The 22,962-nt window shown below is 39.5% G+C and overlaps 2 protein-coding genes, 1 long non-coding RNA gene and 1 other non-coding gene across 5 annotated transcripts; 3 read left to right on the forward strand and 1 right to left on the reverse strand.

The window, feature by feature from the left end:
- The first annotated feature begins 1,957 nt into the window (after positions 1–1,957).
- On the forward strand, positions 1,958–2,907 carry LOC108825080 (ethylene-responsive transcription factor 1A-like). Its single transcript, XM_018598421.2, has 2 exons — positions 1,958–1,989; positions 2,158–2,907. Exons 1-2 carry the CDS (start codon positions 1,958–1,960, stop codon positions 2,591–2,593), a joined length of 468 nt encoding a protein of 155 aa, XP_018453923.1. The 3' UTR covers positions 2,594–2,907.
- Positions 2,908–10,954: 8,047 nt separating this feature from the next.
- On the forward strand, positions 10,955–13,256 carry LOC108824403 (RGG repeats nuclear RNA binding protein C-like). Of its 2 annotated transcripts, XM_018597821.2 has the most exons (7): positions 10,963–11,340; positions 11,650–11,929; positions 12,027–12,092; positions 12,172–12,304; positions 12,418–12,576; positions 12,656–12,712; positions 12,807–13,143. In XM_018597821.2, exons 1-7 carry the CDS (start codon positions 11,184–11,186, stop codon positions 12,990–12,992), a joined length of 1,038 nt encoding a protein of 345 aa, XP_018453323.1. In that variant the 5' UTR covers positions 10,963–11,183; the 3' UTR covers positions 12,993–13,143. The 2 variants fall into 2 exon arrangements, with proteins under 2 accessions (XP_056865991.1, XP_018453323.1); XM_057010011.1 differs by lacking the exon at positions 12,656–12,712 and having other exon boundaries at positions 10,955–11,340; positions 12,418–12,469; positions 12,872–13,256.
- A 1,188-nt stretch (positions 13,257–14,444) lies between these two features.
- On the forward strand, positions 14,445–16,533 carry LOC130510734 (uncharacterized). The gene is made up of 5 exons (XR_008944473.1): positions 14,445–14,867; positions 15,035–15,124; positions 15,234–15,380; positions 15,479–15,575; positions 15,883–16,533. It is a non-coding gene; the product is annotated as an uncharacterized LOC130510734 (long non-coding RNA).
- A 3,153-nt stretch (positions 16,534–19,686) lies between these two features.
- On the reverse strand, positions 19,687–19,793 carry LOC130512092 (small nucleolar RNA R71). Its single transcript, XR_008945653.1, has one exon. It is a non-coding gene; the product is annotated as a small nucleolar RNA R71 (small nucleolar RNA).
- Positions 19,794–22,962: the final 3,169 nt, after the last annotated feature.

A 22,962-nucleotide genomic window follows, 5' to 3' on the forward strand; every position in this document is an offset into this window, starting at 1 on the left:
CCATGGCCACGCTCTCTTGTCTTCAACCTCACCTCTATGAACCGCTTTGATATTCATCAGCTAGTTTAAATTGCTGAACAAACTCCCTTCCTGAAAACCAAAAGGCGGCTATGGAATTCCCGAGAGAGCCCATACCTGTCTGGCGACATCACATTGAAAGAGAATATGATGAATCGATTCTCCCACCAAACCACAGCCCTGACATCTCCCATCCATCTTCATTCCTCTGTTAATGATCAAGTCATTAACCGGTAGCGCCTCACTGATGGCTTTCCATAGGAAGATACGTATCTTTGGAGCCGTCGGGATCTTCCAAATCTTCTCCTTTATTATGTTAACCGACGGTTGTGCCAAAACCTCTAGGTAGGAGACTTCTATCTTTGATTTATGTGCTAACCAGTACGCCGACTTGACCGTGAAGTTGCCACTTTTATTGTGCTTCCAAATTGCAAAGTCATCTCTGCCTAGGATCGGTTGCTTTGACATGATCAGCTCAATATCACTAGGCACAAAGAGTTCCTCAAGCGCTTGTGGGTTCCACTTCCTTGTCTCAGCATCAATCAGTTTATCTGCTGTCAAGTTGACATCAAAACACACATTCTTTCTCCATGGAGCCCTCATACCTGACTCAGGGTCCTCCACCCAGTCATCTAGCCAAACCCTCGTGTTTTCCCCATTCCCCACCTGTCTTTTAAGACCTTTTTCAAGGCGTTCTGTTCCAAACAAAATGCTTCTCCAAGCAAATGAAGGTCGCGCTCCCAGTTTTGCTTCTAGGAAGTTGGAATGAGGGTGATACCTACTCTTGATGAACCTCGCAACAAGAGAATCATGATTATCAAGAAGCTTCCATCCTTGCTTTGCAAGCAAAGCCTGATTGAAAAATTCAAGATCTTTAAATCCCATGTCTCCTAGAGACTTTGGAAGACACATCTTGTCCCAAGAAATCCAATGAATTTTCTTCAAGTGAGAGTGAGAGCTCCACCAAAACTTGGACATCAAACTAACAACAGCTTTGATGACAGTCTTTGGGATTTTAAAACATGACATCGCGAAGACTGGGAGGGCTGAGGCAGTAGTTTTGAGTACTATCTCCTTCCCTCCTTGAGATAATTTCCGAAAGAACCAGCTCTCTAGTCTGCAGTGAGTACGGTCCTTGAGGTAGGAGAGTAAGTTCACCTTAGACCTTGAGAAGCATTCAGGTAGACCTAAGTATTTACTAGTACCTCCGTCATTGAAGATCCCTAGAATCGTTCTCATCTCAGCTTTGTTCTCCTCTGGTATCAACTCTCCAAAAGTTATCGATGACTTCTGCAAGTTAATGCACTGGCCAGTATCTTCTTCGTAGAACATGAGGATTCTTTGTAGGATTTTGCATTGATCTACAGTTGCTTGACACAGGAAGAGACTATCGTCTGCGAAGAACAGATGGTGTATAGACGGCCCCTCGTTATCAAAGCTCATCCCCTTCAAGAGAGAATTTCTCTCCGCCACGTTCAAAAGATGAGATAGTCCCTCAGTGCAAAGAACAAACAAGAAAGGCGAAAGCGGATCTCCCTGTCGCAAACCTCTGCTCGGAGTTATCAAACTAAAAAGTTGGTCATTCATCAAAACCGCAAAAGATGTAGAAGTCACACACATCATTACCCATATGATCCACTGTTCTGCAAAACCCATAGCTTTTAACAGAGCTTGGAGGTAAGACCACTCCACTCTGTCATAAGCCTTTGACATGTCGGTCTTGATGGCCATGTACTCCGCAGCCACTGCCTGATGGGTTTTTAGAGCATGAACAGCTTCATGTGCTATTATGATATTGTCCTGTATCAATCGCTCACTAACAAAAGCGGATTGATTAACTGATACCATCTCTCCCAAGAAAGGCTGAAGTCGTTTGACAAGGATCTTAGACACCGTCTTGTATAGTACCGAACATAAGCTGATTGGCCTCAGGTCCGTCATGTGCTCAGGATTTGGAATCTTCGGAATCAGGCATAGATAAGTGAAATTCCAATCCGCTGGAAGAGATCCGTTCGCGAACACTTCTTTAACTTCCTTTGTCACCTCATCACCAATGGTAGACCACAACTTTTGAAAAAAGAAACCGCTCATGTCGTCGGGTCCCAGTGAGACAATACCGAGTTCATGTCTCACATAGAGTTGGGGAGACTTGCCGTCGTTGAAAGAGAATGATTCCGAGGATATGTTAGTATACGGTATACTTAACGACGCCTTCAACGGAGCCTCTGAAACGTCATCACCGTCGTCGGACTTGAGCTGTCTCAGCGACTTTAACGACTTTTCGGCGGTTAAAATGGAACGTTCGGAGAATGTCGCAGCGGAGACGGAGAATCCGACGGCGGTGGCGGCAGAGGCAAATGGAAAGCATTACAGAGGGGTGAGACAGAGGCCGTGGGGGAAGTTCGCGGCAGAGATACGTGATCCGGCGAGAAAAGGAGCGAGGGTTTGGTTAGGGACGTTTGAGACGGCGGAAGATGCAGCTTTGGCTTACGATAGAGCTGCTTTTAAGATGCGTGGTTCCCGCGCTTTGTTGAATTTTCCGTTGAGAATCAATTCCGGTGAACCCGACCCGTAAGGATCTAGTCGAAGAGGTATTAGTCCTCTTCTGGAAACGGGAAACCGAAGTGGAGGAGAAAAACAGAGAAGGTCTCGTCAGAGTTGTCGCAGGTGAAGTGCGAGGTTGAATAGGAGACACGTGTCAGTCACTTGTTTGGTACCGTTAGTTTGATGTGTATTTTATAGTTTGAAAGTAAAGTGTTCCTTTTGTAAATTATCTGATACATGATGGCTGTAACTGGAAATATATTTTATGAATACTCCGAATGAAAGGAATTAGAAAAATTGGATGTAAACGTTGAAATGGGAGCAGTTACAAAATGGAATGAGTAATTGCAGGAAAACATTTTTGTAACATAAATGGTAACATTTTAAAGGAATGGATTGGAATGAAATTAACTATAATTTTAATTATTATTAAAAAAATTTCATTATACTACTTAAATGTATCTAACAGTAAAATAAATTTCACTAAAATTAATAAAAAAATGATGAGAGGATAGGATGGTACTGTTAGAAGAGAAAACAACTTTTGATTTGTAACTATGATTATTACGAAGTGTTTAAAACATATTGCTATCTTTTAGTTTAAGGTTGTGACAAATAAAAGATTCTACCATTATTTTAAAATTTAAAATCTTAAAAATTACGCCATGTTATAGCAAAAAAAATAAGTAATGTAAAAAAAAAGAAAAAAAAATACGTCATTTGACTGCAAATAAATAAGTTATGTAAAAATAGTATAGTTTTATTCCATTCCACTTCATTCACGTTACTTTTTTCTTCTGAATGATTTATTACTGCATTCCTTTTGTTTCCGTTGATTCCACAGGAATTGTTGGAATGTGATCTTTTTTTTTATTCCATGTAATTGGTAGTTTTATTTTGGAATCAATAGGAATTAGTCATTCCAGAGAGTTTCATTCAGAAAAAAGGCAATCCAGTTGCAGCCGATAATCTTCTTTTGTAAATTATCTTTTTTTTTATCAACCCTTTTGTAAATTATCTGATACATGATTTTCATTTGTTTTTTGGTCTCTTTTACTAAAATAAACGGAGCAACTCCTTTAATACATTGTTAGATGATATATAATAATAATAATCTCATGATATGAATACATGACTATCTCCAGTGGATAGGTGATGCACAATTACTTATTCACTGGAAATAGAATGGCTAAAATAAATGTTAACACCGCACACATCTTCTGCAAAGAACCACCAGAGTCACATGATCACTTGTTTATCAGTGCATATATACTCGTAAGGAATCGAAAAAGTTCACTGAAAATTTACCGAAAGAATTAGGTATGCTTAAGAACGGATTAAAGTCATTAATTTCATCACAAAATTCATCAATGGGAGCAATACCTCTGCTGCTGACAAGATATGCTTTCCAAGCTACCACTCATGCTTTGTGGAGAGAAAGAAACAATATGGGCGGGGAGGATCATATTGTACACCAACAACTCTTAAAAATCTTTGTCAAAAATGTTTGTAATCGTCTATGCTTGCTGAGGAAAACATGGGAAAAATATATTTGAAGATGTATTTACTACTTGATTTTCCATACGAGTTTAAGCCGTAAATATCTTATACAAACTCATAAGTAAAAACATTTGATGCAATAATGAGTTTTTTAATGAATACAATTTTACATTCATTAAAAAAAACTATATATTTGAAAGACACTTTTATAAGAAGACATATCGAATCTATCCAATACTGATTCCTCATAAAAAGACACAAAGAGAGGATCCATACCCGATCTTTTAGTTTCATCTCTTTATTTATGTATGTCTTAAAAACAAGTAATAATATTTTATTCAAGGGTTGTGGTGCTCTGTGTTTATGATTCTGATTCCTGTTATCTCTACCGAAAGAGCAACCGCTGAGTTTGTCTTCACTAATTTCAACACTAACAATGGACTCGTTATTAAAAGCTACGCTTATATATTCGTTTCGGGGGCTTCTCATGAGCCAGTACACTATTATAGGGTATGATGCCTCTGCCCACATGGTGAGTATGGAAGCAAATGGATCATTGTGTTAAGCTTTCTCGAAGTTTAATACTGCTTTATATAATATAAAGTGTATTATTCCATGAACTAAGTGCATGCATCTCTAATGGAGTACTATTTTCTCCTATATTTTTCGCTCTAAAATAGCAACTATATTGTAGAGTTGTATTTACTCCAATTATGAACTCTATAATAGAGTTACTCCTTAATAGGATAGAAAATAGAGGGATGTAACCATTTTACTCTAACAATAGACTCATCATTACAAGCTACGCTTGTATATTCGTTTTGAGGGTTTCTCATGAGCTAGTACATTATTACATAGGGGGTTTCTCATGAGCTAGTACACTATTACTAAAGATCGCAAAGATCAACTTTGTAAAGGAAGAAAGAAACTTTAACTTTTCTGTATTTCTTTGCTTGAATGAAACATTACAACGTCATGTTCTTTTATAGTGAATCTAAATCTTATCCTCTACCTAGCCACAACACGTCATCCCACACAAGCTGAGAGCATCAAATCTGTTAAAGGTCTTGACTGTATGAGCTGGTGCCATCGTACAAGGACCAGCTTGTCGTCTTCTGCCAACGTTAACGTTGAACACTTTAACCGTTGCAGTCAAACGTTGAACGGGCTTTGAGACATGATCTTGCTTGTGGGCTTCGGATACTTGCGTGTGGGCTTTAGGAGGCGGGCCTTGCTTCTGTCCTTCAGCTGATGTCGAACCTTCTCCATCAGTGAGCATGTTTGAGTTCATGCTGTCTTTACTCCCCCTCAAACTTAGTGGCGAGAGAAGAGAGACACCAAGTTTGCCACGAAGTCTGAAGAAAGGTTCCTGAGGTAGAGGCTTAGTAAACACATCAGCTAGCTGGAGAGTGGCCGGAATGTGCTTCACCTCCAGTACCTTAAGCGCCACTCTTTCTCTAACATAATGAAAGTCTACCTCAAAATGCTTTGTTCTCTTGTGGAACATAGGAGTAGCTGACAAACAAACTGCTGATAGGTTGTCGCAGAGAAGGAGAGGTGTCACACGTTGTTGTAAACCCATAATCTTGAGGAGGTTCTGTAACCAAGCTATTTCAGAAGCAGCTGCAGACATGGTTCGGTACTCTGCTTCGGTAGAAGACTTTGACACTGTCTCATGTCGCTTTGCTGACCAGGAAATGAGGTTAGATCCAAGGAAAGTACAGAAGCCCCCTGTAGAACGTCTGGTACTCTTGCAACCTGCCCAATCATTGTCACTGTAACACACTAGTGTTGAATCTGTGTTTGCAGTGATACCAATCCCCATGTCAAGCGTTCCTTTCACATACCTTAGTATCCGCTTCAGTAAGCTAAAATCTGATACACTGGGCATATGCATCTTCTGGCATATGTAGTTGACTGAGTATTGAAGGTCAGGCCTCGTCAGTGTCAAGTACTGAAGCTTACCTGCTAGACTTCTAAAGTATGTCGGATCAGAGAAGAGGATATCTTGTCCCGAAACATTATCAAGCTTTGTTGGTAGAGGTGTGGGCATTGGTGCGCAATCCTTCATCCCAGCAGTGACTAGCAAGTCTTGAGCATACTTTGACTGATTCAAGAACAAACCGTGCTCATGATGATGAACTTGGATGCCAAGGAAGTAGTCTACTTCACCCATATCCTTCATCCTGAACACTGTATTGAGATCGGCAAGGAGCTTTCCGATCAGAGAGTTGTTGTTTCCTGTCAACAACATATCGTCGACATACAAAAGGAGATAGATCACATCGGTTCCCTGATGATACACAAAGAGAGAAGGATCCGGGAAGCTGCACTCAAATCCAAACTCAAGCAAAAACGAACTGAACTTATCAAACCAAGCTCTTGGAGCTTGCTTGAGTCCGTAAATAGCCTTCTTAAGCTTGCATACATAATCAGGTCTTGCACTATCTTCAAAACCTGGGGGCTGAGACATGTAAACAGTTTCTTGAAGATCTCCATGCAGAAATGCATTTTGAACATCTAGCTGTTTAATGTCCCACTTCTTTGTCACGGCGACGTGAAGAACTGTCCTTATGGTTGCTGTCCTGACCACCGGGCTAAACGTTTCAATGAAATCAACACCTTCAACCTGTTCATTGCCTCTAGCTACCAAACGTAATCTGAGCTTCTTCACACTGCCGTCAGAATTATACTTAATCTTGTGAACCCATCCACAACTGATCAGCTGTTGATCCTCTGCAGGTGGAACCAGATCCCAAGTATCTATTTCCTTCATGTTGGTTACCTCCTCTGTCATAGCACCGTTCCACCCCGGATGATTAAGAGCTGCTTTGAGTGTCCTTGGTTCAGTGACTGCAGACTTATCAGTGAACAAAACATATTTGGGATTCGGCTTTACGATTCCTAACTTGGCTCTTGTGTTCATCGAATGAGGCACTTGAGCAATAGGAACAGGAACCGCTTGAGCATTTGGCACTGGACTCACTGGAGGAGTGATATCAATAGCATTGTCTGAATCCGAAGCACTGCTATCTGAGTCATTAACTTCAGGGGGTGGGGAATGTTGTACTACAACTGAAGGCTGCTGTAGAGGACGTCTGAGAGGTGGGAATTCTTCTGCACTGTAAGAGAAGCCTGTGTCTGGAGGCGACTCACATACTTGCTCTTCAGCAACTGATGACAATCTCCAAGCATTGAGCAGAGCGGAGTCTGTCTTTGTAAGAAACTTACTGTAAAGGTCTGAATAAGGAAAACTCTTCTCTTCAAATAAAACATGCCTGCTAATGAAAACCTTGCCTGTTGGAGGGTACAAGCATCGATATCCTTTATATTTCTCATTATAACCCACAAACACACACGGTAGAGACTTAGGATCGAGTTTATTACTCATGTAAGGCCTGAGATACGGAAAGCACTTACAACCAAAGACTCTGAGTGATGAGTATGTTGGTGGTTTGCCATGAAGCTTTTCGTAGGGACTGACATTTGCAGGAAGTACAGACGAAGGAAGTAAATTCCCGAGAAAAGCTGCACTGAAGAAAGCTTCCACCCAAAGCTGTTGTGGAACATTGCTTTGATACATCATAGTAAGGCCGAGCTCTGTTATATGTCTGTGTTTCCTCTCAGACAAGCCATTTTGTTGAGGGGTATGTGGGCATGAGACCAGTTGCTTGATGCCACAATCTGCTAGGTGAGTCAGAAATCTTGAGTTTATAAACTCTCCCCTGCCATCGCATTGAAACTGCTTTATTGGCAGACGAAATTGTGTCTCAACCAGAGTTTGAAAACGAGTAAACACAGTAAAGAAATCTGACTTCAACTTCAAGGGATAAAACCAAGTGAATCTTGAAAAATTGTCTATAAAGATCACATAATATCTGAAACCTTGAGTAGAAAGAACTGGACTAGGACCCCACAAATCACAATGAATCCTTTCAAGAGGACTTCTTGTTACTGTCTCAGAAGATAAAAAAGGAAGTCTAGAGCTCTTTCCTAACTGACAAGCATCACACAACAAAGAGGAGCTTATCTTATTCAAAACTAACGACTTGTTCTTGACGAGCAGCTGAAGAATGTCCTTGTGAGGGTGACCCAACCTCTGATGCCACACCTCATCACTTGTGGCTTGTTGTCGTGTTGAATAACAAGCTTGAAACTTCGCACTCTTCAGCATATACAAGTCCTTATGCCTTCTTCCTTGAGCCATCACCTGTTTTGTCTTTTTGTCCTTAATAAACACAGATTCATCATCAAAGGTGAATTCACATGGGTAATCTGATGTTAACTTTGAGACAGACAAAAGAGATTTTGTGATAGCCGGACACACTAATACATCATCGAGAGGTAGAGTACCTTTAGGAGTTTGAAGAGAAACAGACCCAACATGAGTGATAGGCAGATAGTCACCATTACCAACAATGATTTGATCGTTTCCCAAGTAAGGTTCAGACGAATGTAGTTGAGATCCATTGTTGGTAATGTGAGCTGAAGCAGCAGAGTCTGGATACCATTCATTACCATCTTCATCAGTCAACTTCATGACGGTAAGAGCGTTGTGCAGATTGTCCGGATTCTCGTATGCCTGATCAAAGCGGTTGTAACATTTTACTGCAGAGTGGCCAAACTTCCCACAAATCTGGCACGTAGGACGCGTATTTGAGCCAGAACCTGACCCTCCTGCGAACTGTTGAGTGAAACCACGTCCCCGTGTTGAGTAGGAGTGTGAACCTCTTCCTCTGTAGCCTCCTCTGTTTGTGTATCCTCCTCTGCCTCTGTTTGAGTAACCTCGTCCAGCGTGAAAAGCAAGGTGAGGATTCAAATCAGGTGCTTGGTTATAGATCTGTAGCTTATCATCAAAAGTCACGAGCTTGAATACTGCATCTTCAAATCTCATTTCAGAAACAGAGTCCATGGAGTGTTCTATAACCGTGCAAATCGATTCATACTCCTTCCCTAGACCACTCAAAGCCCCATAGATCATTTCTTGCTCAGAGACTGGACAACCTATGGAGTCTAGTTGATCACAGACAGCCTTAATTTCTCCTAGATACGCAAACATGGTTTTCTGGTTCTTTTTCATACCTTGGAGTTTTCTCTGCAGGTCAAGCTTGCGGGTTGCTGACACTCTGTTGTATTTCTTCCCAAGGCTGAACCAGACATCCTGAGCCGAGTGAAGTCCATAAATGGAACGCAGAGCCTCTTCAGTCAACGAACCGAACAACCACGCCATGACGAGTTGGTCCTTGCGTATCCACTTGACAAACTCTGGGTTGGCTGTCTCTGTTTGTTCATCTCCGGTTCCAGTCGTGACAGTAGGGGATGGTCTGGGTGTGGAGCCGTTGATGAAGCCTAGAAGGGATTGACTCGATAGAAAGGATTCAAACTGTGTTTTCCATAAGAGATAGTTTGTAGAGGAAAGTTTCAGTGTCACACACTGAGAGATGCTCAACGTTGGAGCAGAAACAGAGTCGGCAGGATCATCCATGCTCTGATACCATAAAGATCGCAAAGATCAACTTTGTAAAGGAAGAAAGAAACTTTAACTTTTCTGTATTTTTTTGCTTGAATAAAACATTACAACGTCATGTTCTTTTATAGTGAATCTAAATCTTATCCTCTACCTAGCCACAACACGTCATCCCACACAAGCTGAGAGCATCAAATCTGTTAAAGGTCTTGACTGTATGAACTGGTGCCATCGTACAAGGACCAGCTTGTCGTCTTCTGCCAACGTTAACGTTGAACACTTTAACCGTTGCAGTCAAACGTTGAACGGGCTTTGAGACATGATCTTGCTTGTGGGCTTCGGATACTTGCGTGTGGGCTTTAGGAGGCGGGCCTTGCTTCTGTCCTTCAGCTGATGTCGAACCTTCTCCATCAGTGAGCATGTTTGAGTTCATGATGTCTTTAATTACATGGTATGATGCCTCTGTCCATATGGTGAGTATGGAAGCAAATGGATCATTGTGTTAAGCTTTCTCAAAGCTTAATACTGCTTTATATAGAGCATATAAAGTGTATTCCTTTAAAATAGAGTGAAATATAGAATAGAAAATAGTATTCTATTGGAGATGATCTTATATAGTAACTCTATTATAGAGTTTACTATTGGAGCAAATCCAATTCTGTAATAGAGTGAATTGTAGAGCATAAAATAATGTTCCGTTTGAGATAGTCTAAGCTTTTTTTGAAGCTTAGCCTCATATAATTGTAATCAAATAATAATATATTTTAAAAAAACAAAAGATGGATAAGAAAGATAATATAACAAAATCATAATATACAAAAATCATTTCATTATCTTTTTGAAATAATAAATATTAATCTAAAATACAAATTCATGTAATTCATTAATTTTAGGGATGTTAATGGGAGGATAATTTATTATGGTTGTTAAACTTTTAAAATTATATAATTATAGATTCTAACATTCTTACAAAATCAAGTGTTATTGGTTTTGATGATTCTTTAATTACATATACAATCAATTTTTATTGAAAAAGTTTTAATGATTTTACAATTCTATCAAAATCTATTGTTATTGGAACTTAAATTCTTAACATTTAACTCATCAAATAAAACTTTCAAAGAATTGCATTTATACTCAAGATTTTCAAAATCATTGTAGTGAAACAGTTTCATAGATCCTTTAAATATAAAAAAAAAACTCATTGAAACTCTTTATAAATTTAACAAATCTATAAATTCTTAAAATTAATCTAACTCAACTTAAGAAAATAGAATTGGGCTACTGGGCTAGTTCTAGTTTCGTATACTTACAAGTTATAACATTTAAACAGGACATGGTTAGGGTTAAACAGAACCCATCTTATACTGAATAAGGCTGGGCCCAAACTTTAAGCATCTCTAGGTTTTACATCGAAAGGCGTATCATATCATCATCATCTCTAATTCTATACCTTCGGCCGCATCATTGCTAGGGTTTTACATTTCGTAAAGCGTCGTCCAGTCTCCTTCGACATCTGAAACTCCCAAGTGTTGTCTGAATCACCTTTTGGCCATGGAATCGTCTTGTCAATAAGGTTTTTCCCTCTCGAAAAATCCATCGGTCAAGCTCGCAGTGTGTCGTATTTTGATTCGCGTGATTACCCCGACCGGAGATGACGACTTTGAACCCGTTCGATCTCTTAGGAGTTGACGCTGAGGATCCAAGCCAGATTGTTGTGGCTTTACCGAAGAAGGTCGTGGAAGCAGCTCCTCTGCCGCCTGCTAAGAACACTAAGTTGCAAACCAAGCAGGCTCCTCCTTCTCAAGCTGGTAATATTGTTATTTTGTTTGTGGTAGATATTTTAACAGTTTCAGTGTTTAACCATGTTGGGTAGTCTTTGATTGTTAAAACAAATGTATTCTTAAGTGTTTCTCTGGTTTTATTATGTCTGCATAATCTCTTGTATTAGTAAGACCTAAGCTTAACTAGGGAGCTTTGTGTCTGAATTTTCTTTTTATCTTGATCCGTACTCATTTTGAATTATACAACAGAAAGTTTTCAGTTTCATTGGTGTCTTGATAAGTTCTTGAGTAAAATGTAATATGACCTATCTAGTTTTTTTTCTCTAATAAATGCAGTGAGGGAGTCAAGGAATGCTCCTTCAGGAGGTCGTGGTGGTGCTGGAGGTCGTGGTGGTGCTGGAGGTCGTGGGCCTCCTCGTGGTTCGTTTAACCCGGGAGGAAACAGACCTTATGATCCAAAGGATGGACCAAAGGATGGAGAAAGAAATGGTGGGTTCCGTGGATACCGCGAAAGTGGTGGTCGCGGAGGTCACGTTGGTGGATTTGCCAATGGTAAGACGGGTGATGTGGAACGCACAAAGAGGGTCTATGACCGCCGTAGCGGAACAGGTCGTAGGTAAGCTTTCTTTTTCATGTCTTTCCTTCTACTTTTGGTTACTCCTATGAAATTTTTCTTTTTTACTGTTTGTGATTTTGTTTTTGACTTTTGCTAGTAATGACCTGAAACGTGAGGGTGGTGGGCGTGGAAACTGGGGTACCCCTGAAGATGATATTCCACCGTAAGCGTCTTGCTCTTCCTGCCATTAGTTCACTGATTACCTTTGTACATATAAACTGAATAAGAAACTCTTATATTAGACCAACCGAGGAACCAACAACAGAGGTTGAGAAGAGCCCTGTTGCTGAGAAGGAAGGCGGTGAGGGTGACACCACTGATGAAAAGAAAGAGGCTCCTGCGGATGAACAAGAGGAGAAAGAACCTGAGGACAAGGTATAAAACATGTTACTATTATAATATGAGATGAGAAACGCTCATTAGTTTTAGCCTCCTCAGGGAAAGCATGTATGCATACTTAACTTTTTTAAGATGGGTTTTTGTTATAGGAGATGACACTGGAAGAGTATGAGAAAATTCTGGAGGAGAAGAAGAAAGCTCTGCAAGCCACAAAAGTTGAGGAGAGGAAAGTTGACACCAAGGTGTTTGAGTCTATGCAACAGCTTTCTAACAAGAAGACCAATAATGAGGAAATCTTCATCAAGCTGGTGAGATAGAGATGATACTGAGTTTTGTTAGTTCTCTTGACAATAACAAATGTTTTATCATTTTTTTTTATTGTGTCAGGGATCCGACAAGGACAAACGCAAAGATGGTGCTGAGAAAGAAGAGAAGGCCAAGAAGGTCTTGTTTCCTTCTCTTCTCACCATCCAATATACTAGTCTTTCGGGTTTAAACATTTACGTACTGAATCCTTCTTATGTGGGTGATTTTGTAGTCGTTGAGCATTAACGAGTTTTTGAAACCGGCTGATGGAGAGAGATACAACCCAAGAGGTGGATACCGTGGAAGAGGAGGTCGCAGTGGTGGTCGTGGACAGAGAGATGGAGGAAACCAAAGGCATGGAGGAGCACTTGCTCCGGCTATCGGAGACAGTGCTCAGTTCCCATCGTTGGGCAAGTAAAGACCCCTGTTGGTCCTTGAGCCTCTTATCAATCTCTACAACTTTATTTAGTTTGATTTTTGTTCTTAGTGCTATCAATTTTTGTTACACTTTCTCTACAAAACGAGTTTGGAGACTTTTATGTTATGAAAAAAAAAACAGTATTGTGATCTATCTGATCTTGTTAGTTTTTAAGATTCTTTTATTCCAGCATCTAGATGCTGCATCAAATACACAAAACCGAACATGGCCTATATGATAAACTCAACTTATGTTAGCTCTTCTGTTGTTTAACACAGGATTAGTTAAATAATAAAATGAACTTATGTTAGCTGTTGTGTTGTTTGACACAGGATTAGATAAAAAATAACATGAAGTTAATGATAATAAGCCCCCGTCCTAGTTAAGCATTTCCCAAAACTCCATTACAAGTTTGCTTCCTTAAGAGTCTGATTTGGACTTGCTTCCTTTGTAACAGAACTTTTGAAGATAACCAAATGGCTAGTATTTAAAAGGCCATTTAAGCTTTCACGTATAAATATAGTTATTGTTGGTTATAAACATCAAGATCCGCTGTAGCGCAGAGGTTATTTCAAAACGAGAAAGAATAGAAGTAGTTGATTATTCACCCCCTCCTTGAAATCCGGGTTCGATTCCTGGCAGCGGAAAAACTCCTTTTTTTTTTATTTCAACAAGCTTATGGACCAAATAAACTAGGCTTTTAAAAGTTTTTAGAGAGCCCATATAAGTTATTCAATTTAACTAAATTATCAATCAATCCTTTCATTGTTGACTTCAGTACTAAAATACTATGTATATAATATTCTTTTATCAAATATCAAAAACTCAATAGATGGGTAGGTAGACGAGAGATCTTACAAAACTCTACAATTGACTACAGTGAAATTTACCAGCGGAAAATGTGAATAAAGTTGTATAGTGAGAATTAATGTAAACTAATGATTAGTTTTCTCATTCATTTAATCATGCATATGTTTAAGAAACACACCACTGCTCACTGTCTTCTAGAGCGAGGAACAATCACATTCATTCGTCTTTAATTTGGTCTTTCAAAATCCAACTCTTGGCATGCGTCTTTTCTCTTCCATGTCAGAACCACCGGGATCTTACAAATATTCTAGAATAGAATGAAACGTTTTGTCGGAGATGCAACATAAATAATGTTACAATAATATATTTTGAGTTAAAGCTTTAAGAGTGGAGAATTTAGAAAAACCAACGGGCCTATATAATTTACTAACATATACATATGATTGCTGTTGAGTTGTTTGACACAAGATAATATAAATAATGCGACACAAGATTAGATAAATACAAGAATCTATACTATACTAAACTAAAAGCTAAATAACATCAACTCTCAGTATGTCCACTTAGACAGATTAAATCGACCAATAGGAATAGAATTTTGCGACACGTCAGATGCGTCATTGGGCTTTAATCGCATTCCACTTAAATGTTAAGCGTCAATTTTTTTTAATGACTATTTCTCTTCGTCTTCACCAATCGATTCCTCTGCACTGCGGTTACTGTAATCTCCTCTTCGTGAATCTGTAATGCTCTAAATCCTCCTTTAATTGTTTCGTTCCATCTCCCCCTCTTTCTTCTTCTATATAAAGCCCTAATCTGATGTTTAATCCACACCCTTTTCAAAACCGTATAAATCTTCCAAAATTCAAGCGATGAGCGAGAACAACTTCAACGAGAATAATAGGAGTATTCTGTCCTAATTACAACTCTGATAATGGCGAATTGCATACCAAAACTGGAAAAGGCCATTGTTATCTGCTTTTTTAGCTTCCAGATGCGAGAGGAAGTTCTAAGAAGATGATCGGAGGAAGAAAGTCGAAGGCTTTAGTCTCTCAGCGCAAACCGGTACCTTTTCCCTTCTCAATCTGAATGGTTGAGCTTTATTTTTTCTTTTTGGTAGAATGTATCGATATATTATGTGATCTGCTGTCGAAATTGAGTTCACTGTTTAATACTTTGTCTTCTGGATTGAACATAATTGAATGTATTTTTGGTTTTCTTATTGCAACCAGTTTTCAGAGGCAAGGAAATACTTTCTCAACAAAAGCTGGGACCTTATTACTTTCTCAACAAAAGATGGGTCCTTTTTTTTGTAAATCATGGTGGGCTGTCTTTTCATTTCAAGATTCCCTGATGTTCAACTATTGCACTTTCGATTTTAAGGTTTTTCTTTGTTGCTTATGCTGGTCAGACCTGTGTCTTTGTGAATAGATAAGGAGGGTTTCCATTTTCTCTGATTTTGAGAGATATGAGTATCGCAGTCCATTCAGATTGCTTGGCCAGCCAACAAATGGAAAGCTTGAATTGATGGATGGTCAATGATGCAAACTTGATGTGCATGTCAATAAAATTTCTAGCGTAAGTTATATATGTCTTAGCTAAATATAGAACTATTGTAGTTGGGTTGGTCTTGAGTGAAATCCCTTGAACTTTGCAGAACAAATTTTGTTTGACAGATCCTCGGGCCACACAGAAACTCCCTAAAAAAAGTTGAGCGCAACACACTGTAAGGTTTTTATTAGAGGGCGAGGATCTGTGAAAGACATTGTCAAGGTATGGTTACTTGATAATTGATTCTCTGAAACTGGATTTTATTTCATATGTTTTTACTCACCTACTGGTTCTACATCCATTAGTTGAATATACACAATTGTCTTACAGCCATTTGTGTTAGGATCGGAACTTTACTAGAGTTTCAAGAAATTCAGAGAGTATGGTGAATGGATATGAGAAAATAAAACTAGAATATGAAATTGAAAACAAGAAGACAAGCTTCTTATTGTTAGCCTAACTTTATATTGCATCTTTTTTAGTTTAGATTATAGTACTAATTCCTACGGGTTGCTCTCCATTTTTGCAGCTGAAATCAAAGATAGAAAAATCAACAACAGAGTTTTTAAAATATAATCTTTATGGAAACCATCTGAGTGCGACAATGTTTTGAGATATTGGCTAATGTTTTGAGCATCAGCATTAGAAACATAGGGAAATTGCAAAAGTGATCATGATGCAGAAGATTCATCAAGAGTAGTTTACTCAGAAAAATCCCCTGAAGCAGAGAAAATGGTGTACTGATCTTAGTTGGAAAACTTAAGGGACACACAATACCGATACATTGTGGCAAGACCTACAAACGTCTTTCATTATCCGAAAAGAAAAACGTAACGAAGAACTGTTTGATGCAGCGACTGCTTAAGTAAATGAAAGGCAAAATATTTCTCTTCCCTAATTTGATAGAGACACACTGTTTTGTAAAATGAATGAATCGTTTCATGTTTGGCTGGTATTGTAGTCGCTAAAGTTCTTTGCTAACAAGAGGGAAAGAGCCGGAAGATTTGGAAGTGAGTTTAATAGAATTTTTCAAGACCCTGCTTCTGAGTTATGTGGTTGCAACTTGCAAGTAGGAGTAAATGATTAACACGTAAAAGTTTATTTCCTTTGACGACATGATTATTTGGAATTATTTTAGGGGGGTTTGTGGTAATAGTTTATAAAAAAAGTTATTAATTCACTTCAGTATACATTACAAAAATTTATTTCATTCCATCAATCGATATCACTAGGATTAGGGATGGACGTTTGATTATCCATTAGAGTTTCGGTTCAGGTCTATTCGGGTTTCAGATTTTTGGAGTCAAAGATTTTAATCCCATTTGGATATTTTTAAATTTTGATGCAGATTGGGTTCAGATCTTTGCAGGTTTGGTTCGGATTCGGATAACCCATTTAAATAATTTTTTAAAAAATTAAATTCATTGTATAGTTTAAATTTATTAAAATATATAAATAAAATATTATATTACATATAAATTTGAATTATATAAGTTAAAATACCTAAAATTAACATATAATTTGATTTGGTTTGACTATTTGAATAGAGTAGAATAAATATTTTAAGTAGTTTTGGTTCTTTGACTATACTTTAACTATTTTAGATATCTAATTTTGACTATTTGTATATATATATATTTTCAAGTCTTCCAGAAAAATGAAATTAACCCACTCAAAAGTACGTGTTAAGCACTTCCTAAAACTCGATTACAAGTTTGCTTCTCTAGAGTCTGATTTGGATTTGCATCAATTATTTACAGCTGTGTCGACTATATCATGTTAGTTTTGAAAAGATAACCAAATTGTAATAAAGTTTGCTTCTTCTGTAATCGAGTTGTTAAAGATGACCAAATCTATATAATCTATTAATTTAGGGATTATCTACTATTTGAAGTTCTCATTTAAATTTTGGACTCTTTCATAGTTGTTGCTAGAATATATTATGCCTCTTATACAATGCAACCTACCAACTTAAATTAAACCAAATCTTAACCAACATAGATTAGTTAAACGTAACCAGTAAAACTTTTATAATATTTTTGGTTAATCTCTTAATATAATCAATACTATTAATTTTCCAACATGACCAATTGATAACTGTTTAGTCCATTTATTTATAATCATGTTTTCCTAATAATTAACTGCCAATATTTAACATATAGATATCTGCAAAGATATATTAGATTGTTGATGTCTTGCATATTTGCATTGTTTTAACCATTCATTCATAAGCATTTACATCATGTAGATTAGGATTTAGACATGTTTAGGTTGCATTATGCATACATATGTCTCTATCAGGTATTGGAGCACCTCATGAGGTTATTGGAGACATTTGGATGCATTTGGAGCTCAAAAGAAGAATAAGAGTTGATCTTTGGACAAAACCGACCGGAGCGACCACCTCGGAGCGACTAGGTGACATCGCTCCAGCCGGAGCGACCTCAAGGCTCAATCTCAGAGCGACGCCATGAAGTCGTTCGCCTTTTTATCGCTTCGGACATCCGTGGATCAGCCTGGAGCGACCTGCAGAGGTCGCTGTGAGACCTCGCTCCAGCCGGAGCGACCTTTGACGACCAAAGCTGGAGCGACCACTCCAAGTCGCTCGGCTTTACACAGCTCGAAGACAGAAGAAAATACCTCCGGAGCGATGCCTCGCAGCGACCACCCGAGGTCGCTCCCGAAGCCAGAGCGACCTCTCGGAGCGACTGGCCGAGGTCGCTCCGCGTTATCAGTGCACGACTTTTATTATTTTCAAGGACCTTTTTGCAATTTATTGTGCACGTTTTTGCACTGAAAAACCTAATGTTTAAGTACTCTTTGTAGCCACCATTGGCAGATTATCTTTTATCTATTGAAGAACACAAAACTCTCTCAAGAAAGTTCTCTTTTGATTTGATTGTTCTTGTGTTCTTGTGATTTTCTTTTCTAGTTCTCTATATGATTCATCTGAAATCCACCATGGGTTTAAGAGGAATCATGGGGATTAGTGAGTAATCACCTTTTGAATTCATGGGTTAGGGAGATTAAGGGTGATTAGGCTAGTTCTAGGATGTTTTAGTGTAGATCATTCTTGTTCCTTGCTAGTAGAGTATTCATAATGCATCATTTGAGTAGGCCACTCAAAGGGTGATCTCTAGGCATTTCCCACCCAAAAGGTGTTTGATGAAATGCCTGAGTCAACTCTCCTAGGCTTTTAGTGTACTTTGCCAAAGAGATTTGTTGTTAAAGATGCTAAGATAGCTAATAGACTTGTTAGTAATGATTGCTTGCATGTTATTCAACCAAAGACATTTGATGTTTGAGACATGTTAGCAAATGAGCATTCATCTAGACATAGAGCTTGCTTAGAATTGTGTCTAGGCTTAAGGTTAATAGTTTGATTGATTCATTTGTCATCCTTAGTTCGAAACCTGATCACCCAAGGTCTAAATCCCTAAACCCATGAGTTCTCCTTTCCAATAGATTAAAAGTATCATTTTTATTGCTTTGCTTTAGCTTTAATCATTAGTATAGAAATCATCAAATCACTGTTTGCACTTAGATTAGGCAAATACTTGCATTCTCACTGCTTTGAGTCCCTCAGAACTGGTTCGACAAACTTACTTCCACTATACTATCATTTGACTTAGGAGCCTTAAAACTCCTAGCATCAAATTGGCGCCGTTGCCAAATTCTGAGTTTGATTTGAACATTGAGATTTAGTCATTTGCTTGAGACTAAGTCATTTTTATTTTTGTAAGTTACTGATTCTCTTCTTCACCTCTTTGTGGTTTTCAGGTGTATGAACTTGAGGAGCAAGGGTACATCAAACCTTGTTCCAAGAGCCGCAGACATCAGAGCTTTAGAGAGAGAGTGTGCTAGAAAAAGAAGAGAAGAAGAGCAACAAGCTCAACTGCCGCCACTGGAAGCTGCAATGGAAGAACAACAAAATCCTCAGAACCCCAATGGACCTCAACAGCGACCAGCTCGCCCCATTGGCACTTATGACTGCCCCAACATCCATGGTCCTAGACTTGGAATCCGAGCACCAGCTGTGGCTGCTAACAATTTTGAGATCAAGTCAGGACTGCTAAACTGCATAGAGAACAACAAGTATCATGGTCTGGCTGTGGAGGACCCATTTGATCACTTGGATAAGTTTGACAGCTACTGTGGTATGTCAAAGACTAATGGTGTGTCAGAAGATGTCTTGAAGCTCAAGCTATTCCCTTTCTCTTTGGGGGATAAGGCACGTCAATGGGAGAAGTCTCTACCAAGTGACTCCATCACCACTTGGGAAGACTGCAAAAGGGCATTCTTGGAGAAGTTCTTCTCTACCTCAAGAACTGCTAAGTTGAGGAATGAGATCTCCAGCTTCCAACAGAAGAACTTGGAAGGATTCAGTGAAGCTTGGGAGAGATTCAATGGTTACCAAGCTCAGTGCCCACACCATGGATTCTCTAAGGAGAGCTTGCTGAGCACATTCTACAGAGGTGCTCTTCCTAAGTACAGAGCCAGACTGGATACAGCTAGCAATGGGTTCTTTTTGGGGAGAACTGAGGAAGAGGCAGAGGCTCTGGTTGACAACATGGTTAAGAGTGATGCAGTCTACAGTGGAGACCATGACAGAAGCAGCAGAGGTGATGACAATCAAACAAGGAATGAGATAAAGGCTCTTCAGGAGAAGATTGACAAACTCATTGCTGATAAGGCCACACAAGCACATGTGAACTTTGTTGGCAACCCAAGCCAGGAGATACCTCCTACTGTCAATGAGGTTGAGGGTTTGGAAGGGCAAGAAGAATTATGTTTCATCAACAGTAATGGTAGCTGGTACAAGAAGGAACCCAACTTTCAGTACAACAACTACCAACAGAAGCCCTATTCAAACAACCAGCAGAGTGGTTATCAGCCTCGAAACAACCAGCAGAGCAACTATCAGCCTCAGCAAAACTCCTCTCCTAGCTCCTCTACCCCTCAACAGAGCAGCACTGATGCCTTACTGAAACAGATCTTGGAGTCTCAGACTAGAAGTGAGAAGCATGTGGGCTATGAGCTGAAGAACCTTCACTCCAAGATTGATGGGAGCTACAATGAGCTCAACAACAAATTCACCCACCTCGCTTCTTCTGTCAAGAATTTGGAGAATCAGTTTGCTTCCATGAGCTCCCACCAGAACCGCCAGCAAGGATCTCTACCTGGAAAGTCAGATCAAAACCCCAAGGAAGCAAAAGCTGTCACACTTAGGAGTGGTAAGCAGTTGACTCCTGTAACCCTCACCAGGGATGCTGAGAAACAAGGTGAGGAGGTGGCCATCAACCTAGATGATGAAGTGGTCATTGTTGATGAGAAGACAGATGCTGAGATCTTGGAGAAGATTGTGAAAGCCAAGGGTAAAGGAAAGGTTGGAGAAGAGAAGAAAACAACAAAAGATGGTGAATCTGCTGCTCCAGCAAGTGAGAGCTCTCCTGTCTCCCCTCCCTATGAACCAAAGCTTCCATTCCCTGGTAGATTCAAGAAGCAGCTGCTACAGAAGTACAAGGCTTTGTTTGAGAAGCAGATGAGTGAAGCTCAGGTTACAATGCCCATCATTGATGCTTTCATGCTGATTCCTCAATACAGCAAACTCCTGAAAGATGTTGTAGCTGCTAAGAAGAAAGAGATGGAGGGCATGATGGTTCTGAGTCATGAGTGCAATGCCATCATTCAGAGGCTTGATGCTCCAGAGAAGCTAGAGGACCCAGGATGCTTCACACTCCCTTGTGCTCTTGGACCTATGGTATTTGAGAAATGTCTCTGCGATTTGGGAGCTAGTGTCAGCTTGATGCCTTTGTCTGTGGCAAAGAAGCTTGGCTTCACTCAATACAAGAAGTGTAGACTCTCTCTGGTGTTGGCTGATCGTTCAGTGAAGTACCCTGTGGGCATCCTAGAGAACCTCCCTGTGAAGATTGGAAGGTATGAGATACCTACAGATTTTGTGGTGCTTGAAATGGGTGAGGAGGCTCAAGACCCATTGATTCTTGGAAGGCCATTCTTAGCTACAGCAGGAGCTATTGTGAATGTGAAGGAAGGGAAGATTGACCTCCATTTGGGCAAGGAGAACATCCTCCACTTTGACATCAAGGAGAAGATGAGGAACCCCACTGTATTTGGACAAGCCTTCACCATTGAAGAGATGAATTTTTCTCCTGCTGATGATCTCTATGATGAGCTACCACCTGAGGAAGATGGGGTGTCAACTCCACTTTCTGCCTCTAGTCCAGCCTGATCCAAGGGAGGCAAAGTCAAGCTAGAGACTTAAAACAAGCTCACTTGGGAGGAAGTCCCATGAGTATCCTTGTATATATTGCATTAGTATTTGCATTATCATTCTATTGCATAGAACAATTGGAAAATGAAGTTGTTTGCAGGTGTGGAGCAGAAACTCGGACATCAGAGCGAGGTCATGGAGCGAGGGAGAGAAGTCGCTCCAGCTGGGAGCGACTTGCCCACAGCGACCCCCAGAGGTCGCTCGTGGCCTCCGGAGCGAAACTGACCATGGAGCGAGGTCTCCGCAGCGACGTCACGAGGTCGCTCCAACTGGGAGCGACCTGCCGCAGCGACCCTTCAACCTCGCCCCCGTCTCAGGTAACTGCAAACTTCCCTTTTTCCAGTTTTTCTTTGTATTTCACATTTCCATTGGGTACCTCACTCACACAGAGACTGTGTGATTTAAGTGTGGGGGAGGTACCTAGTATTTGATCATGTTTGTTTCCATGATTTTGAGTCTCATGCATTGCATATACATTCTTATTTGCATTAGAAAAATCCAAAAAAAAAAAATAAAAAATTTGAAAAACACAAAAAGAATCATTTAGTTGCATCATTTGCATTTTTAGGATTGAGTCTAGAAGCATATAAGTTGCATTCATGCATTAGGGGGATCTCAACCTTGTAAAGAGCTCATGCTAAGTACTGAATTTGTTGACCTTTGTAATCATGACAAGTAGCTTGAGCACCCTTTAGAAAGCTTGTAAACTTCGCGCCTTGAATGCTCCTCTTGAAACTCATTTGACTGTTGATACTCTCTCTTTGAAGCAAGCTCCTGTTTTAATGACTCTTGCATATGGTCCCTTGTGTACTAAGTCATGGATATACACACTTGAGTTGTCCCATCTGTTTTACCAATCTTTTTGACAAACTCAAGTGGTACTCCACTCCCAAAACCCATACCTCATTTTTAAACCATCAGTATTTGTTGAGTGAGGCCTCTTTGGAAAGCTTTGCATGTGCATAATGTTGAGAGTATTGGGAACGACAATGCTTAGTCTCCATTCTTGCTAGATTAGTCACTCTATTGTCTAGCTATAGGAAGGGGGTGAGTGTTGTGATTGTGATTTGGGAATATGAAAGGTTTGACTCTTTGTGCTTAAATGATTAGTCTTTATGGGATTAGTGGAGAAGTATCTAGCTCTTATTGTGAAAAGTCTTGGCCCCCAAATAAAAAAAAAAAAAAAGAAAAAAAAAAAAGAAAAAAAAAAAAAAGAAGAATGAAAAAGGGGGCTAGCAAAGTTGTTAGGAGCTAAGATTTGTTTTAAAATTGTGAAAATCCCTTATTGATTTCAAAAGAAAGAGTCTGATGTGAAGA

This window comes from Raphanus sativus, chromosome 4, assembly GCF_000801105.2.
Source record: "Raphanus sativus cultivar WK10039 chromosome 4, ASM80110v3, whole genome shotgun sequence".
Taxonomy (NCBI): Eukaryota; Viridiplantae; Streptophyta; class Magnoliopsida; order Brassicales; family Brassicaceae; genus Raphanus; species Raphanus sativus.

Coding starts and splice junctions, on each gene's coding strand:
- LOC108825080 (XM_018598421.2), top strand. CDS start 1,958: ATGTGCTCAGGATTTGGAATCTTCGGAATCAG. Junction 1,990..2,157: donor TTTGGAATCTTCGGAATCAG/GCATAGATAAGT, acceptor TCTCACATAGAG/TTGGGGAGACTTGCCGTCGT.
- LOC108824403 (XM_057010011.1), top strand. CDS start 11,184: ATGACGACTTTGAACCCGTTCGATCTCTTAGGAGTTGACGCTGAGGAT. Junction 12,305..12,417: donor AGAAAGAACCTGAGGACAAG/GTATAAAACATG, acceptor TTTTTGTTATAG/GAGATGACACTGGAAGAGTA. Junction 12,470..12,871: donor GGAGGAGAAGAAGAAAGCTC/TGCAAGCCACAA, acceptor AAGAGGTGGATA/CCGTGGAAGAGGAGGTCGCA.